This window comes from Lethenteron reissneri, chromosome 27, assembly GCF_015708825.2.
Source record: "Lethenteron reissneri isolate LAM-NWPU_2019-01 chromosome 27, ASM1570882v1, whole genome shotgun sequence".
Classification (NCBI taxonomy): Eukaryota; Metazoa; Chordata; class Hyperoartia; order Petromyzontiformes; family Petromyzontidae; genus Lethenteron; species Lethenteron reissneri.
Window position 1 is genome coordinate 7,746,623 of NC_083805.1, and position 18,695 is coordinate 7,765,317.

Consider the following 18,695-nt stretch of genomic DNA (forward strand, 5'->3'; position numbering starts at 1 on the left):
TCTTCGTAATTTAATGACAACATGTGCATGATAAGCATGAATCTATATATATAAAATCGTTCATGTCTGTCTGTCTGTGTGTGGACTTTGGCCCATACGCACTTTCATTGGACGGCGGTTGCCCCTGGCAACGGCTAGCCACGCCTTCGCCGCTTTCATTGGACCTGGCAACGGCTAGCCACGCCTTCGCCAAGGGCTGCAGTTTCATTGGACGGCGGTTGCCCCTGCCAACGGCTAGCCACGCCTTCGCCACTTTCATAAGCTCCGTATTTAATTAAATAATAGCCATTACACAGTATTGTTGGAGCGCTAGAGGGGGGGGGGAAGGAACGCCACCCGTACCCTGCCTTTTCCAAGCCGACAATTTTAGGCGAGGCCGCAGGCTTTGCACGCTACTAGGCCTCGACACCCACCACGCCACTCTGAGGTAAATTCATCAAAGTTTTTCCTACTCTTCACTACACCCCCACCACAATGTGTGCTATTAATATTACTTTTAAACCCAACGCGCCAACAATCGATTACTTTAATGTTCACTGTACAAATACTCATTAAGCTGGGTGAGCGTACTGCCAGTCTATCATGTACACTGTAGCCTGCTTATTAAGCTCGGTGAGCGTACGGCCACTATCATGTACACTCTAGCCTGCTTATGAAGCTGAGTGCGTGTACTGGCAGTCTATAATATGGACTCTTGCCTGGTTATTATAATCGATTCTTTATATGTTCTTTGTACAAACAGTCATTAAGCTGCTTGAGCGACCCCAGTTCGATTCCAACTCACGCCCACCACCGCTGACGATTATTTGAAACGGACCTGGCCCTCCCCTAGGTCCACTCAGCCTCAAAAGCGTAACTGCTGTCGTGTGTGAACATCGTCACTGGGGAGACAAAGGCGGCGGGGCATCGTGGATCCAAGTCCCGGGCGAAGCCGGGTCATGTGTATGTGTGTTTGTGTTTATGTGTATGTCTGTGTGTCTCTATGTATGTGTGTATGTATGTGTATGTATGTGTTTGTGTGTATGTGTGTGTATGTATGTGGGTTTTTTTTTATGTCTTTATGTGTATGTCTGCGTGTCTCTATGTATGTGTGTATGTACGTGTGTGCATGTGTTTGTGTGTATGTATCTGTGTGTCTATGTATGTGTGTGTATGTGTTTCTGTGTATGTATGTGTGTGTATGTATGTGTGTTACGTGTCTGTCTGTGTGTCTGCATGTATGTGTGTGTGTTTGTGTGCATGTATGTGTGTGTTTGTGTGTATGTGTATGTCTGTGTGTATGTGTTTGTATGTGTTTGTGTGTTTACGCTCGCATTACACAAATGTGTTGCTGGTCTAAGGCGTTCCTCGCACAGCATTGCCGCTTTATTATTTCAGTCGTTTACTGCCTTACGCACCCTGAAAGTCGTGTGTGTCTGCAGCAAGCGCGTGTATGTGTACCTATGGACGCGCGCGCGTGTGTTGTGTAGGGGGAACGGTAGTGTAGTGCTTAGCGTGCTGTCTGTGTCTGTGTGTGTGTCTGTGTGTGTGTCTGTGTGTGTGCGTGTGTGGTGTGTGGGGAGCGGTAGTGTAGTGCTTAGCGTGCTGTCTGTGTGTCTGTGTGTGTGTGTGTCTGTCTGTGTCTGTCTGTGTGTGTCTGCGTGTGTCTGTGTGTGTGTCTGTGCGTGTGTGGTGTGTGAGGAGCGGTGGGTGTAGTGCTTAACGCTACGCTGCGCTACCAACCCGGCGAACCGAGTTCGATTCCCGCTCACGGCCACCACCGGTGACGATTATTTGAACCTCCCCTAGGTCGACTCAGCCTCAAACGAGTAACTGGTGTGGCGTATTAACATCGGCACTTGGGAGACAAAGGCGGCCGGGCGTGGTGGATCCAAGTCCCGGGCGAAGCCGGGTAGTACAGCTAGTAGTTTTTAAATGTGCAATGATCACAATACTTTGAGCAGGTTTCACTCAGTAAACTGCAGTTTGAATACATGATAAGTCATTTATATGCATACTTGTTGTACATCAAAGCACAATAATCATACCGTAAAAATGTGAAAGTTAAGGGAAAACAACATTACGATCATTAACGTATTGTGAAATAACACATTCCTGCGGAGGGAGCTGGTAGGAACGTTGGGTTGCTCGGTCAATGGCCAGGGTCAACGGCGGCGTGGTGTATTCCGCAAATATGCCCGACTGAGGGCGGGCACAAGCCGGCGTGAGTAGGTTAAACGTTGAGTTTTATAAGGGCACCACGGGGTGACCAGCCCCTCCCCACCCAGCCCCACCCCTCCCACCCAGCCCACACCCAGCCCCTCCCACCTTCCCCACCCAGCCCCTCCCCACCCTCCCCTCTCCACCCAGCCCCACCCCTCCCATTTTTGGATGCACGACGGACGGACGGACACAATCATCCCCTGTGGGCTGGTGGAACCAGGTGGTTCCTACCAGTATAACAGCTTATATCGTGAACAATAATAGTGGCAATCCTACTTGGTAACCTCACAGAAGCCCCTCGGTGAGGATGATTCATGGCACTGAGAAATACGCGTGAGCTCCCGTGATTTTGCAGACCGACAGTGAATTCCCTTGCGCGCTCGGAGCTCGCCTGTCCTCGTGGGCACTCAGGTGTGGGTGTGCGTGCGTGCGCGTGTACGTGCGTGCGCGTGTGTGCGCGTGTACGTGTGTGCGCGTGTATGTGGGTGCGCGTGTGTGTGTGCGCGTGTGTGGGTGCGCGTGTACGTGTGTGCGCGCGTGCGCGCGTGTGCGCGTGTGTGGGTGCGCGTGTACGTGTGTGCGCGTGTGTGTGTGCGCTTGCGTGTGTGCGCGTGTGTGGGTGCGCGTGTACGTGTGTGCGCGCGTGTACGTGTGTGTGCGCGTCTCTCGCAGTGGGGAGCGATTCCCGATCATGGCCACCGTCGCGCGCTTTCAGATGCGCTTCTGCGACCGTCTGGAACGCTCTTCCTCCCGATATTCGAACTGCTTTTTGTGTTTAAGTTTGTTGCCCTTTTCCCGCACCTCCAATTAGCGATCTGAATCAGTTCTGGGTCTTCCCTAGGTCGATTCAGCCTCAAATGAGTACCTGGTGGTGGTGTGTAGTTAAACATCGCCACTGGAGAGAAAGGCAGCCGGGCGTGGTGTTGGACACCCATCCCCTCGTGTGCCGTGCCGACCATCACAGGTGCTACTCGCGAACAGCGTTTTCCCCAACAGTCAGTTAAGGCTACACGGGGGGGTGATCTTTGTCTTCGTGCCTCCCGCAGCATAACGTGGAGGAGGTGGGACCCACGCGGGCGCACGCCTCTGCACCTGGCCGTCACCCTCGGGCACATCGAGTGCGCCCGCCTTCTGCTCAAACACGGGGCCAATGTGGCCGTGGAAAACCGGCAAGGATGGTCCGGTAAGGCTCCCCGAGTCGTTACCCTGGCAGCACCTCGCTGGTAATTAGCTAACCCCCACTGGCACCACCCCCTCGGCCAAAGGTTGCTGTTGCCACTCCATTTTTGGAACCGGTGGGTGTGTCTTGAAGGATATCTGTGTTTGCTGGCTGACGCGGTTGGAGTGTGGTTTCAGATATTTTTCCATGCCTCCGAGCACACGAAAGTGAAGGGGTTCACTTGTGTTGAGCGAGTGAACGCGTCTGTACGAGCGTCTTCTCAACATCACAGTACAAATACAAATTGGATTTATATATCAAACTCAATGCAACCCCTCATCTCACGGTGATGCACAGAAACAGTGACCTTGTTTTAGAGAGAAATACAGTCGTAGGAAGAGGAAAAAGGAAAGGTCCTGTAACCTGGATTTGATCAGGGAGTGGATAGTACGGATGGCTGGGAGTTTTTGACCACAGGGACAGCTGAGGAAAATGATCAATAGAAATCCTCGGTTGCTCATCCATTCACTGCGGTGTTTTGCCAGTTCAGGCCACGTACCTCCCCTAGCAGTGCAGCGGCATGGTTTGCACTCACAAGGGTGTGCAACACATCCTGGCACACTCCATATTACAGTTTGATTTTAAGGAAAGAGTAAGAGCCAGGGAACCTATATGGAGAGCAAACCAGCAAAAGCTCAATTCGTCACTTCTCATTCGAGGGCTTGCAAAACTCAGCTTCTGCTAGCGTTCGCATTTTGCGACAGATTTGCCCGTGACACACACAATGAGAATAATTGAAGGCCCTCACTGGAAGCGGGGCGGCGGCGGTGGTAGTTTCAGGCCGTGGTGGGTGCAGTTGCTCATGTGGTGGTGTGTGCCCCCCCCCACTTCTGTCTGCGGGGCTCAGTGCTGCAAGAGGCCGTGAGCACGGGTGACCCCGACATGGTGCAGCTGATCCTCCAGCACCGCGACTACCGTAGGGTGACGCGCCGCCTCGCCGGCATCCCCGAACTCATGGCCAAGCTCCGCAAGGTGGGCGAGGGAGGGAGGGAGCGCACTTGAGATGGAGGAGCAAGACCCTTGAACTCTTTTATATCACCGGGGAAAGAAATGCTGATGCACACAGTAATAATTAGGTGTTGAACGTTACACAAACTCACGCTCACCGTAGCCACGGCTTTCCCAGAAAGTCTGTAAATTGTCACGAATTGGGTCGTGATTTCATTGGAGATTCCATTTTTTCATGAAAAAATGTACTGTCTTTTTTATATTTCTTGTTCTTTGTCTTTTTTTTAAATAAATTTTTGTTCGGTCCATTTTATTAACTGTAACATCGTAGTTTGGTGAAATCGTAAAAACATCTATTCTCATGTGCAAAATTTTATGTATTTATCCTCAACATTTGAATCATTAAAATGTTTGATTCTGCATCATTACATGGCCACACAGCAAACAGCTCCAAACTTCACCCGGCTGTGGTGGGTAGCGGTGGGCTGCAAAGCTTGAGTTTAGGAAATGAGCAGCAAACCAAGTATAAGCCCTCTTTAAGCACTAACCAGCAACATTAATTTGTCACCCTGCCCCTCAAAATTGCTGCTTCAGCACCCGTGTACACGTCTGTATTATGCTCACGTAATTTACCATTGATTTTAGTCCAATATGCCCAACCCTAACCTTGAGATGACCGACTTTGAGAAAACAATCTCCTTTTTTTTTATATATATAATGTTCTCTTTCAGCGGTGTCTTATAAGTGCACATTTGACCCATGATATGAAAACAATATCCTTTCCTGCTTTATTGTGATGAACAGGAAGTGACTCGGGGTCGTTTTCTGTCCGCTCAGCAGGGAGCGAGTGGCCACACTGATGAATTATGAAGGAAACATATGCAGTCTTGTCAGTCGCTGGATCGTGTAAAAGGCCGTGTAAAGGGAGCAAAGTCTCGTTGAATGACCAAGACCTCGTAATGGGCCACCTGATTTACAGGCAATAGACCGTGCGCTGGTGGATCCTTGTTCGAGATGACATGACGCCAGTTTTGGCATTGAACAGGGCCAAATCGTTCAGATGGAGGTGATCGTGCCAATAACATGTGATGATACAGCAGTATTTGTTTAGCTAGCCTGAACCTGCTGGTTATGCACATGAGGTAAAAATCGGTCGAGAATGTGCTTGTTTTTAACAAATGTTGCTGGTAAATATTAGTCTACAAAGCCACAAGGCCGATGGACTAAAACATTATATTTGAATTTATATGTGGAGACAATGTGGTTCATTCTGCTTATATACGCTTTAAAATTATCATTATTTTTAAGTGAGACCCATACTGTTGCCAAGTTTGAAGTTAAATCACCAACATGAACTCGATTACCTAATCAGATTTCTTAAGCAAATATGTGATGATCTTTCTATAAGTTAGCTCGGTGTCTTTATATATAGAGTGTGTGTTAAAAAAAAACTTGATTAACTACACGAGCCATTAAGCTGTGGTTAAACCACTCTTCCTTCTTGTGCATTAAAGAAATTTGCCTTCATAACATAATTTTAGTGTTAATGGAAATGTCTGCTTTAAATATGCACCTTCGTAAAAACTGTAATTCCACGAATAAGGCAATTTGATTGTCGTATAAAATGAATGTGTTTCTTACCTTATCAAAAGTTAACTTTTTTTACAGTTTATTACATACCAAAGCACAAACGAGCACTGCGATATTTCAACCAATTTAACGATTTGTAAGTATATTTAAAGTATATCTGAAGCCCGCTATGGTTCAGCCAGGCTTACCTTGATGCAATCGGAGTGGTATCAAAGAGCACATTCTACACGGCTAATTTGGAAACGCAGAGAATAGTTTTAAGACAAATATGATCTTGTGGCTTCACATTACTAACCGTGCATTGGGGGTGGTTGTTCTCAACCTCTTTGGTATGGCGCCTCCCCCACCCCACCCCAATGAAGGCCACTGGTCTCTCGGGGCCCCCTCTCCTCTTCCCTGCCCCACTCACGGCACTTAAAAATCTCTATTTGCGTGCGTGAGTTGTTGAAACCGACGGCTGCTGTTCAGTCAACGCTGTCTCAGTAATGCGTTCATTTCGCGTTGTGTACGAGTAAGTTTTGTTGCGGGGAAAGGGTGCTGATGTTTCCCACGCACAGTGGATTTTTTGTTTCCTGCACGGTATCCATGCACCGACCTGTAAGCAAGCAAAAGGGGAGAAGTTTTGCAATATTGAGGAATCAAGAAAATAGGATGAGGGTAATCAGTTTGTTTGCCAATCTCTGTCATTGGCAAAAATTATAAAATAATTGGAGGAAGCTTTAAGCAATGTTATTAACTTTCCCTCTGAAATGTGATTTCAAAAGTGTATCTGTAATTACTCGGATATGTGTGTTCAATATACAGCAGTGCACACATCTGTGATGAATAGCTGCAGGGAAAATTTTGATTCAAGACAATAATAGCTCACTTCTGACTAATTTTCCCTTCTTTGCAACCAGGCAACAGATTTCTACGTGGAGATGAAATGGGAATTTACAAGCTGGGGTGAGTATGGACATAATCTATTTACACAACTATACACATGCCAGCATATACCGGAATCAAACAGTTTTGCCTCAATTCCCACACTCATTTGTAGCTCAAAAGTAGTTTTACTTCAAAGTGGCAATCTCTCTCATACCATGTGTATTCAATGTTTTTATTTATTTGACCAAGAAAGGCCCACTGACCTATATAGCTATTTTTCAGAAGCAACCTGGCCACAATGATAGCTCAACGAAGTAGCTTGTCATGTGGTAATTTATAGCAGCCAAATACTCGAAACGCGTGTTGATTCTAAATGTGGAGGGAAAAACGGGAGGACCCGGAGAAAAATACATGCGAATACAGGGAGAACATGCAAATGCCAAATATACAGGTGTTAGGGTCGGGATCAAATCCACGACCTCCTGACATACCAGGCGAGGGAGCAGACATCCCGACACTGGGGCACCCCAACAACAGAGCAATTCACCATAGAGCAAGGGTACAGTTAATGCTACACAACTCAACAATATGCGAAAAAGCAATACTTTTTGGCCATATTAACATTGGTCATCTACTGTACACGATCCGCTGCTGGATTAGGGCCTCGCCATGCCATGTGGGTCGTGGGGGGTTATTTGACCATACTTCACCACGCTGCGTTTTCGATCGTTAAACTGTCAGCGTAAAAAATGGCATTGAGAACACAACGTGTCAAAAAAACTCAACACACTCGACATGTGACATGAAGAAACATCACCAATTTTACATTTTTTTTTCTTTCAAGACAGTTAAGTGTGAGTTGTTTTGTTTATTGCTTTGTTTATTGTGCTTGTGCAACACTGGCCAATGCAGCATACTCAAATAATTGACACAAATGTGTCAAAGCAGTTTATAAAATGCGCTCACTATGTGTGTGATGTCTTATTTGAGTAATTGTATGGATGCACACGTATGAAAGTGAGAAATGCATGCATTTGTACAATTATTGAAACCAGACATAGCAATGTTGTAAAAGTGTGGCGATGCTTGATTTGAGTTATTTTTACGGATGCATTCAAAATTAGTTTTATCGCGATTAAAAATTCAGTTGTGATCGAGTCTGCGCACCACACTGTATGTTTGCCCCATATTTCTTTACGAGCTTCAAGGTAGTAAACACAGAGTTGCTAACCGCAAATGCTACACCAAACATCCCCTGCTCCTGTGCAGCAATATGACTAGTGTGTGTCACATTCATGCTCGTGTATTACTACTACTACTACACTTGTTTACCCGTTGAACCCTCACTGAGTCTCATGACTTGTTTTCGGGAGAGTCCTGCCAAGTTTTCACACTACTCGGGGGGGAAATGTTTTCTGATGTATACTCCCATTGAATAATTTGCAGGTAGTTTTCAAAGTTGGACCACGCCAGCACACAATGCTCTACTCTTTGCGAATTATGTTACGGGTTCTTTAACGTCCCCCCCCCCCCCCCCATTGTCAAGCATACGGCCGGTATTTTTACGCTTGATACACACTGTAGTATTAACAAGGGCAGCCGCTGGGTTCGAACCGTGAAACTCTACAACAAGTGGTGCATGCGCGAGCACTGGGTCTGGGCCATGTTACAGCCCTTTGTTTCGTGCTATTCAAAAGCAAGGTTATAGAATTGTAAAATTGACAGGAGATAAAAAACACATCTGTCCAAAAAACAAGATGAAAATGCCCTTAAATATGTAACACAATACATGCATTTGCAATGCAGGCAAAGGTTATCTATTCTGGTCAGCAAATAAATAATCCATTTGAAGTGAATGAGAAGTAAAATTCTAATCTTATTCTTATGTCATTCTTAGTCACATGAAGCATCTTCCAGAGTTTGCATTGTTTTTTTTAATAACAAATATCTTCTGAAGCCCTATATCATCTGAAGCCCTATCCAAAAAGAGTCTTGCCATCCAATCCATGCAGATTGCATTGCGTGCGTTGCCCTCGGGTTTGTTTGCTGTACCGGTCTCTTCTTGGCAACCCAAATCCATTAGGTGCTCTTTGCAGGGTCGTCCTTTTGCGGCGGTCGTGTTCGGAGTACCTCCCGATTAATGAGATCCCTGAGGACAAGGGGGCCTCGTCGTGGTTATTATGGCTCGTCAGCGTTTAAAAGAACGGCGGAAGTCGTCACTGACCTGCGATGTTTTATTTTGCACGGGGAGATGTGCACTAAAATAACAAGGTAGATTTATAACGCTTCCAAACGCGAGCTCATTTTCAAAAGCAAACTTTTGATCATCTTCCGCAATACGCACCTTGTAATATTATTACGTACTAACGTTGTGGCTCGCACTAATATATTTTAAGGCTACATAGGTCATAAGAACTTCCAAGCCTTTATATATATAGTTTTTTAGGTTTTTTTTGCACTTAGTCAGTTACCATTAATCGTTGTGTAATAAATGTGGATGAAAGGGGAGATGTCTCGACAGTGATTTATCGTAATTGTCTCCACGAAGCGGCACGTTTAGGTGCTCGTCACCCAGGTCTGGCTGGCATGCTACCTCTCAAACCCTCACAACCCCGCGAGAGATATCGCGGCTCCTCGGTGTGCGTGAAGCTCTTGGTTATAATCCTGCAAGATGTGAATGGTTGCACGGTGAAGCACGGCAAGGTCACTATGCAGCTTGTGCACGTGGCGGTGTGTCCATACGGGTTTATTGGATTGGGCAAAGGGCATTAACAGGCCCGCTTTTCACCCAGGCAACCGGAGAGACCAGGCTTAAGATATGTCGTGGCTTATCGCGATAACAACAATTACATATATTTAAGGACGCACAATTTTTAAATCAAATAATAAATATGCAATGAAGAAGAATTGAAACAAAAAAAATTAACTTGACATTTTAATCAATTAATTTTGTTGAAAACACTGACAGAACCAACTGAAATTCGATAGGAAATAAGTCGCAGTTTAAGTGAGGTACTGTACTTGAGCACCGTCTATCAGGGTGCAGTACGCAAGTTACATTTTCCATTCAGATTATAAAATAAATATCGGTTAACACATTCCTGCGGAGGGAGCTGGTAGGAACGTTGGGTTGATCGGTCAATGGCCAGGGTCAATGGCGGCGTGGTGTATTCCGCAAATATGGCCGACTGTGAGGGCGGGCACAAGCCGGTTTGAGTAGGTTAAACGTTGAGTTTTATAAGGGCACCACGGGGTGACCAGCCCCACCCTCCCACCCCCCACCCAGCCCCACCCTCCCCTCCCCTCCCCACCCAGCCCCTCCCCACCCTCGCAACCCAGCCTCTTCCCACCCTCCCCTCTCCACACAGCCCCACCCCTCCCATTTTTGGATGCACGACGGACGGACGGACACAATAATCCCCTGTGGGCTGGTGGAACCAGGTGGTTCCTACCAGTATAAAACCCTACGTTTAAACAGGACAGAGTTCCTCTTTATCCTTTCTGCTCATCAGGGTAGCCAAGATCTAGCAATACAATGATATATCATACAATTACCATCCGTTTTGCATTAAATAATTGTATCATAATATATCATTGCTCAATAGATTTTTCTCAAGTATTTTATTCCCTGATCAAATATTTATCAAGCGACGAACCCAATAATGAAGTTGTAAACGGTTAGCTACTATCCATTAAATGAGTGCTTTGCTAAATGTGGTCCGGATAAATTGAAGGCATGACGAGTATACGATGTCATCATTTTCGTAGGTAGTTTGTTGTTTAATTACGTTTTGTGTGACTGACCGCATGTGCGTTATAAGCGAGAGAGATCTTAACGATTAGAAGACTCGTGGCAGGCTTGTGGTGAGTGAACTGCTATTGATGAACTTTTAAGTCATCTTCATTTGTACTGGAAGTACAGAAAAGACTCACAATCAATACAATACCAATGTTAAATACAATTAGCATTACCGATATTAGGAAGCCACTGGAGCTTAGCACTTTTAAATATAGACTGAAAACTCATTTTTTTAGAACTGCTATTTGTGTTTAATTTGAGAATACGTTTTTCCCCTTTTATTTGGCAACAAAACAGGTGTTAATTTGTTAAAACACCAAACTGAAACCTTTTACAAGGAATAATTTGAAACTGATTGGTCCACACCAGAGACAGTATTCTTATTTATTTTAGTACTGGCAAAGGAAGGTCCCATGATGTGTTTAGTTTGTTGTCTTTTCGTCGCACCTCCGATGAACCATGGTTGGCTATGCACCGTACGTAGCCATACGGTGCAAAATAAGTTCAATATACATATATATACATACATGTACATTGCTACTGCTGCGTGTAGTGTTCACGGTTGTACCGCCTAGCTCTCTTTTTGCTTACCTTTCCTATACTTTGCACTCCTAGCGTGTTTTTGCATTGTTTGTTGCTGTCACTTTCTGACCCACCCCTACTGGACACATGTGCGCTTCATAGCTCATTGGATTCCTCCAAGATAAATAGAGATTCGGATTGTGCTTCTGACGTGTTTGTTGAAATTTTTTCGCACCGTACGTACTCAACCGTGCTACACTTCAATAAGAAACTGATATCGTGATAACCGTCACATTGTGAAAGCATTCCATCATATTATATGATGAACATTTTGATGGTTGCAGCGCTGGCGCTCACCGGCGTTCCTGCCTGTGCGTGTGTGCCGCCCAGTGCCTCTGGTGTCCCGCGTGTGTCCAAGCGACGTCTACAAGGTGTGGAAGTGCGGCTCAAACCTCCGTGTCGACACCACCCTCCTGGGCTTCGATCACATGACCTGGCAGCGAGGGAAACGAAGCTTCATATTCAAAGGGCAAGGTGAGCGTGTTCACAGAAACGTAGTCCTATGCCAAAAAGTTGTCCTTAGTTTGTTGTCCTTCCTCCCACACCTCCGATTAGCAAGGTTGGCTACGTAGGGTGTGAAAGAAGTTCAACGTAAAAACTCTCTCCCATCCTGTTTTCTTCAATTCACTGCGAAATGCTCTCCTCACCAACACGCGGAGACAGGTAACTTTCTGACCCACCCCTACTTGGACACCTGTGCTTCGTAGCTCATCGGATTCCTCCAAGATAAATAGAGGTTCTGATTGTGATTCTGAAGTGTGCTTGGTTTTGTACGGCGCGCTGTTTGGCACTCCACGTGCTGAGAGTGAAACTTTGGACATCATTCCAAAACAACAGGCGATACAAGAGAACACACATCAGAGAACTTCCCCCGATTACTCTTTCTTTTCATCACGCTCATTTTCTCCACTCGATGATAATTACCGACATCTTCTCAAATACGAGCATATGATTACCCCCCACACAGAAAATAAATACACGTAACATATATATAAAAAAATACAAGACATTTAATTCAAAACGTCAAAGCAATATACCCTACGCAATATGATGTCAAACACAAAAAAAGCTCACATTGCAATAAATGCGGAGATGAAGGTCGATTTGGAATGTCCCTTGTGACACAAGAAGATAGCCCCAGCCAGTAAGGCAACGTAACAGACCTCCAAACGTCTCCTCGCACCAGAGGTCGCAATCGGGTACCCGATACCCGTACCCTACCCGATACCCAGTTAGGCCGGGTACGGGTAGCCGTTTGCGACCCTGGTGCGGCCGGGTACGGGTACGGGTAGGCCGTGAGTTACTGGTGAGTAACCGTTTGTCACTCATTTCGGGTAGGGTACGGGTAGGGAACGGGTACCCGTTTGCGACCCTGGTGCGGCCGGGTACGGGTACGGGTAAGGAATCGGAATCCGTTTGCTACCTCTGCCTCGCACCTCGCGTTCACCACGAGCGAGCGAGTCTTGTCGTGTGCATGGCCCTGCCATTTACTGCAACTGGTCACGTGGCCACTAGCCCGCTCTCGGAAGATCGGATGCTTCTTGCTTGTTGCAGAATGCGGCCTGCATGCCATTCCCAAAGGGTGGCGTGCGTTCCCATCCCCTGTTGAGAGTGTGTGCTCGAGCCTGCCCCTAAATGAGAGGCATTCCTCCACTCGAGAAAGGGACACCGATGGAAACACAGCGGCCCTCTACAATACCGCCACTTCCAGCAGCAACCGTGTTATTCCTCGTGATGCAAGTGTTTAATGGTATTAAATTGTATTGCCTTGGGTATACATTGCTTTAAAATGTGAAACTAAACGTCTTGTATTTTATACATGCTAAGTGTTGGACAGTCATGTGAACTTTTATTTTATGCAAAGCGCCCCGAAACGCCTTTATTGATGTTATGTTTGCTATGCGATATTTACATGTATATTTGATTGACTGTGCCTCAAGTTTCAAGTTTTAAAAAGTTTCAAGTTTCATTTATTAGGTATAGCCCTGTGAGCCATTCGGCTCTTGAATCGGGTGCAACCGCAACAAACAAAAAAACAAAAACATGAACAAGAAAACATCTTAAAGTGACTATGTGCAAACAGAAAATCCAAGAAAAGACAGCAAAATATTGCAGAAAAAGCAGGACTGTCTAATAGTTAACGTCGGGTTTTTTGCAATTGTGACAAAGAAGGTCCCAGCACGTGGAGCGAAACGTCGAACGTCACGGCCGGACAAGAACTCGGCACATCCTGAAAACACATCAGAGAGAGCCATCGGCGGATATAATTTGTAAAACATAACGTACTGCCATTTTTTTTCAATCAACGGCTGGATGAAGGTCTCCCCACGTCATTTCAGTCATAACGGAGGGGGGTGGGGTGCGTGTTTGACCATACTTCACACTGGAAAGTTAAATTTGGTGAAGTTGACGTGGGGAACAGCTGCCCATCTTTATATGATATTGCACAATGTTGTGTTTCCAGGGTGCGGAAAAAATATTTGTAATCATCGTTGGGGGTTGCATTGTATAAGCGTTACATTTGGGTGAATATGCAATGCATGGCCAGAATATCTTAAAAGCCCCACTCTGCAAACAGACATGCTCGTTAAATAAAATGCCTCAGTCTGGAAATGGGTAGCAAGTAGATTAACACGGCTGGCTATCTGTATATGCAGACACAGTGTCAAGGTGCGAGAGTCCACTGTGATGCCGCATGGTCCGTTGTCTTGAACGAGGCTGCGGTCGTGTTTGAACTGGAGGCTAATCAGGGGTGGAGTCTGGTTAACGCGTGCAGGAGGAGGGAGGCTGCATGGGAGTTCCCAGAGCTGTGGGCAACAACACGAGAGTCTTGCCAAGACGGGACCCATTTCTTACCAAGCCAAACAACATCACGAGCCAAACTGGCCTCGTTCCAGAGGCACTATTTCGTGCACAGAATATGCCATACATCCTCCATATGCCAAAATGTAGCACATAAAGTAAACGTATGATGATGACAATAATAATAATAAAAACAAACTCCACATAAACGGAATGGTTTTGCTTCGTCCTGCAAGCAGAGGTCGCAAACGGGTTTTGATTCCTTACCTGTACCCTACCCGAAATGAGTGACAAACGGTGACTCACCAGTGACTCACGGCCTACCCGTACCCGGCCGCACCAGGGTTGCAAACGGCTACCCGTACCCGGCCGGGTACGGGTATCGGGTAGGGTACGGGTATCAGGTACCCGGTTGCGACCTCTGCCTTCAAGTCACCCTATACCGGACGGCGCGTAACATGCGCACCGCGCCAAACTCTTTCAAGACAACGGGGCGGTGGTGCTGGAGGTGGACCACGACCGCTGCCTGGTGTATGTGGAGACGCTGTCTCTGGCCGCCCCCGAGACGGACGCGCTGCTGCAGGCCGTGCGCCCCTCCGAGGCCCAGATCCTGCTGCGCCTCTCGTCGCCCGTCGTGTCCACGCACGTCAACACCAAGAACATCCAGTTTGAGAGGTGCGGGGCCCCGCGTCGCACGTGAGACGCGTTTGGATTTGGACTCGACAGGTGGCAACTTGGTGGAGGGGGGGAGGGTGATGGGGGTGGACGTGGTGGGGAGGCCATCATCCAGCAGTGGACTGATCATGGCTGTCGATGATAATGGGATGTGGGAGCGCACGGCAGAGGTCGCAACCGGGTTACCCGATACCCGTACCCTACCCGATACCCGGCTACCCGTACCCGGCCGGATACCCGTTTGCGACCCTGGTGCGGCTGGGTACGGGTAGGCCGTGAGTCACTGGTGAGTCACCGTTTGTCACTCATTTCGGGTAGGGTTCGGGTACGGGTAGAGTACGGGTACCCATTTGCGACCCTGGTGTGGCCGGGTACGGGTAAGGAATCAAAACCCGTTTGCGACCTCTGGTGGAGGGGGACGGTGATGGGGGTGAACGTGGTGGGGAGGCCATCATCCAGCAGTGGACTGATCATGGCTGTCGATAACGGGATGTGGGAGCGCACGGTCATAACCTTCGAGTTGAAGCGGTCGGAGTTCCAATGCTCCTCTTCAGACCGCCCGCACACCGTATCGCCGTTGGCGCTTGTGACCACATCAATCAGAATGTGCCAAATGTTGTCAGATCTCGGAAGCTAAGCAGTGCCGAGTCTGGATAGTTCTTGGATGGGTGACCACCGTGCACAGCAGGTTTATTATAGGCTGCTGCGGCCCTACGTGGTGGATGGGACCAGAGAGGGCAGTGCAGCTAAATCCATTGTTGAACTGTGCTCTATACTGCACATCTCTGTACTCCCCGCCTTCGCCAGTTCACACTGACTGGTGTAGTGAAGTATGGTCAAACCCACATGGCATGGGGGGAGGGTGCCCCATCCAGCAGTAGCCGGACCAAAAACTGCACACAGGAGCTGTATCCTTCTGGGTGCAATACGCAATGAGCGCAGGGGAGCTACCACGCCTGCATAGTTGTACACACACCCTGTGTGTAGATGCATATTATTTTACTAACCTGGTGAGGCCTCATAATAGCCAGCAAAAGCCCTAATGGTGCTGCTGGATCGGGATGGGGTTCTCTCTTGTTAAGTGCATTTTGCACAACTTGTCCTCTCTGCGTTTCAATTTTAAGCGCCTCTTAAACGTGCGTTAATAAGTTATTAGGAAATTGTGTAGGTCAGTTTATCTCGTGAAGCAAATCCCAGGGTGGCAACCTTGCCACAGTGCAGCCCCACCGAGCCAGATGGCTCTCGTTCGCTCCATGCCGTTTGATTGCGTAAAGTAAGAAGTCACAATTGTGTCCGGTATGCAGAGGATAGAACATGTCCCAGAGGACATTCACAGCATAGGCAAAGCGATGAAATGAGCTCATGTGCAGAAGCTAGATGGACTTTTGCATCACAAAGCCATGAGGGATAACGATGTCTGAGGGAGGGTGATGGCTTGGGGAGGCCTCCATCCAGCAGTAGATGGATCAAGGCTGATGATGATGAATCAAATGTGTGTCTTAATACAAGGTTAGATTAATTATTATGCTAGTTTACCCAGTGAAGCCTCACTGAGTCTCAATTCTCTTATTCAGGAGAGTCCTGGCAAGTTTCGCAGCAAGGGATGATTTTGCACATGCATAAACACAATTGAGTAATGTTTTTAGTATTCGGATGTTTAATGAATACCAGCTGCTACATGTAGCAACGCTAGAGAACATACAAACTCCAATCAGAAAGTCGGGAATCGAACCCAGGCCCTTCTTCCTGTGAGGCAACAAGTGTTACCACTCCGCCACCCTGATGCCCAAAAGGTGTAACAGCACGCAGAAGGAAACAGGAAACTACCGTAACCCCTGCCTCCACGAGTCGTGGCTCAAGAAACTTCTTGTGGAGGTGCAGTGTTTGAGTGAGGCAAGGGGAGGGCGAGAGGGAGCAAGTGGGGATTAGATGGAGGAAACCTGAGCCAGGGACCTACACCCTTAAGGCAGAGAAGTGAAGGTGCGGAATGAGGCTGCTGTTACTGCTACTGTATGTGCTGCTAAAGTTGTATTTGATTCCCCAGGAACAAGTCCGGAATCTGGGGGTGGAGAAGCGAAAAAAGTGAAACAATTAACGGTTATGAAACGAAGGTGAGACGACGCGGCGCATTTTAATTTCCTGCATTACCGGCCCCCACCAGCTCCGTGACTCGCTTTGTTACATTATACACGTCGATTTCACACGTTGCAAGAGCTTGTTAAGCGTACGAATCTTTAAAATAATTATCACTCTCCTGAAGGCTCCTCATTTTTAGATTCGCACCAAGGAAATGATTAACGCGTGAGTTCCTTGCAAGGTGGCAAGATGTTGCTATGAAAGTCAATACACCATTATCGCCGCAGAAATAAGATTTGAGTGCACAGCCTGTGAAATTGTGTGTGAAATTAGACAAATACGACATCAAGTAAAACATTTCCCTTGACGGAATAAAACATCAATAATGATTCCCCACTGCCCTAAGCGGTGAACCTCAAGTAGGGAAATCGAGGCTACGTGAACATGTTTATTTTATTTTATACCTACGTGACTTTACCGAAAGAACCAAAGAGTTTGTTTATGTATCTTCAGTGTTTCTTTTTGGCTTGCGGGACCACCCGGCCAATGCTAATATTTCCAAGGGCCACCCAGCCCGCCCACCCCTGGTGACAAAATGCATTCACTTTTCTCTCTAAATACCAGTAATGCTAAATTATTCACAATACAGGAACTGAAATATTTGTTTTTAACACGGCAATCAGGATTTTTTGTAGGAGGGGGTGGAATTTAGATCTTAGCGGTTCGGGTAGTTTAATCGGGGTAGTTTTACCGAACTTAATTTTTTATAAAATATCCTAAGTAAAATATTAACATACTCTTAGTTTTTTCAGTAAAGTCACGTAGGTAAAAAATTAATATAAAATGAATTTCATTAAAATTAATTGCTGTATCAAGTGAGGGCCTCACTTGATACAGCAAATCTGGCTGTGACGGTCCCACCTGATGACGGAAACTTGTGTTGCCTCCGAAACGTCGTGATTTTTATTATTTTATTTTTATTAATTTTTATTTCATTTTTTACCTACATGACTTTAACGAAAAAACTAAGAGTATGAATCCTTGCAGTCACAAAAGCTTCAAATCTACAATAAAATATTAACGTACGAAACAAAAGGTAGAAACGTTGTCATGATTTACGGATCAACCGGCATTTGCATCGCGGCCCCACGAAGCACCTAGAGGGCCGTCGCGTCCCTCCTGGTGGTACCGGGGACCGCACTCTTGAGGACCACCGCTCCAGTCCAGAGGTCGCAACCGGGTACCCGATACCCGTACCCTACCCGATACCCGGCTACCCGTACCCAGCCGGGTACGAGTACGGGTACCCGTTTGCGACCCTGGTGTGGCCGGGTACGGGTAGGCCGTGAGTCACTGGTGAGTAACCGTTTGTCACTCATTTCGGGTAGGGTATGGGTACGGGTAGGGAACGGGTACCCGTACCCGGCCGGGTACGGGTAGAGGTACCCGTTTGCGATCCTGGTGCGGCCGGGTACGGGTACGGGTAAGGAATCAAAACCCGTTTGCGACCTCTGCTCCAGTCCCATGGTCACAGGATGACAAACTTCGGGTGAAACTAAGCAACCAACGTCTTGCTGTCAGCACAATTCCGTTAGAGTAGCTGCCACAAAGGTAGCACTTATACATTTGCATGTGTGTGCAGCTATACATGTTAAAAAAATATCAACAACGATGTCTTTGCCTCGACGGAATTAGATTCGCACACATCTTGCCTGTTTTCCTTGGGCGGCATATGCAAAGGATGTTGCTACTTTTGTACCAATAAGTTGTTGCTCAGCAGTGGTGACCTCAGACGCTGACAATGCAGCACTGGCAACCTTCCCAGTAGAAATGTAAAACTCTCCCCAATTAGATTAACCGTACAAACAGAGGCATGGCTTTAGTTAAAAAAGTGCCCCACCATAAATCATCCCCAAGGCTTGCTCGCATTGAATT

The 18,695-nt window shown here is 47.0% G+C and overlaps 1 protein-coding gene across 1 annotated transcript in view; it reads left to right on the forward strand.

Moving 5' to 3' along the window:
* The window catches only part of LOC133348484 (ankyrin repeat domain-containing protein 13D-like), a 55,743-nt gene that overhangs the window by 12,981 nt on the left and 24,067 nt on the right, over window positions 1–18,695 (forward strand). Inside the window, 7 exon segments of the mRNA XM_061561322.1 lie at window positions 3,249–3,266; window positions 3,268–3,385; window positions 4,269–4,393; window positions 6,859–6,904; window positions 11,538–11,681; window positions 14,495–14,684; window positions 16,729–16,795. Of these exon segments, the coding sequence (XP_061417306.1) occupies window positions 3,249–3,266; window positions 3,268–3,385; window positions 4,269–4,393; window positions 6,859–6,904; window positions 11,538–11,681; window positions 14,495–14,684; window positions 16,729–16,795 (708 nt within the window).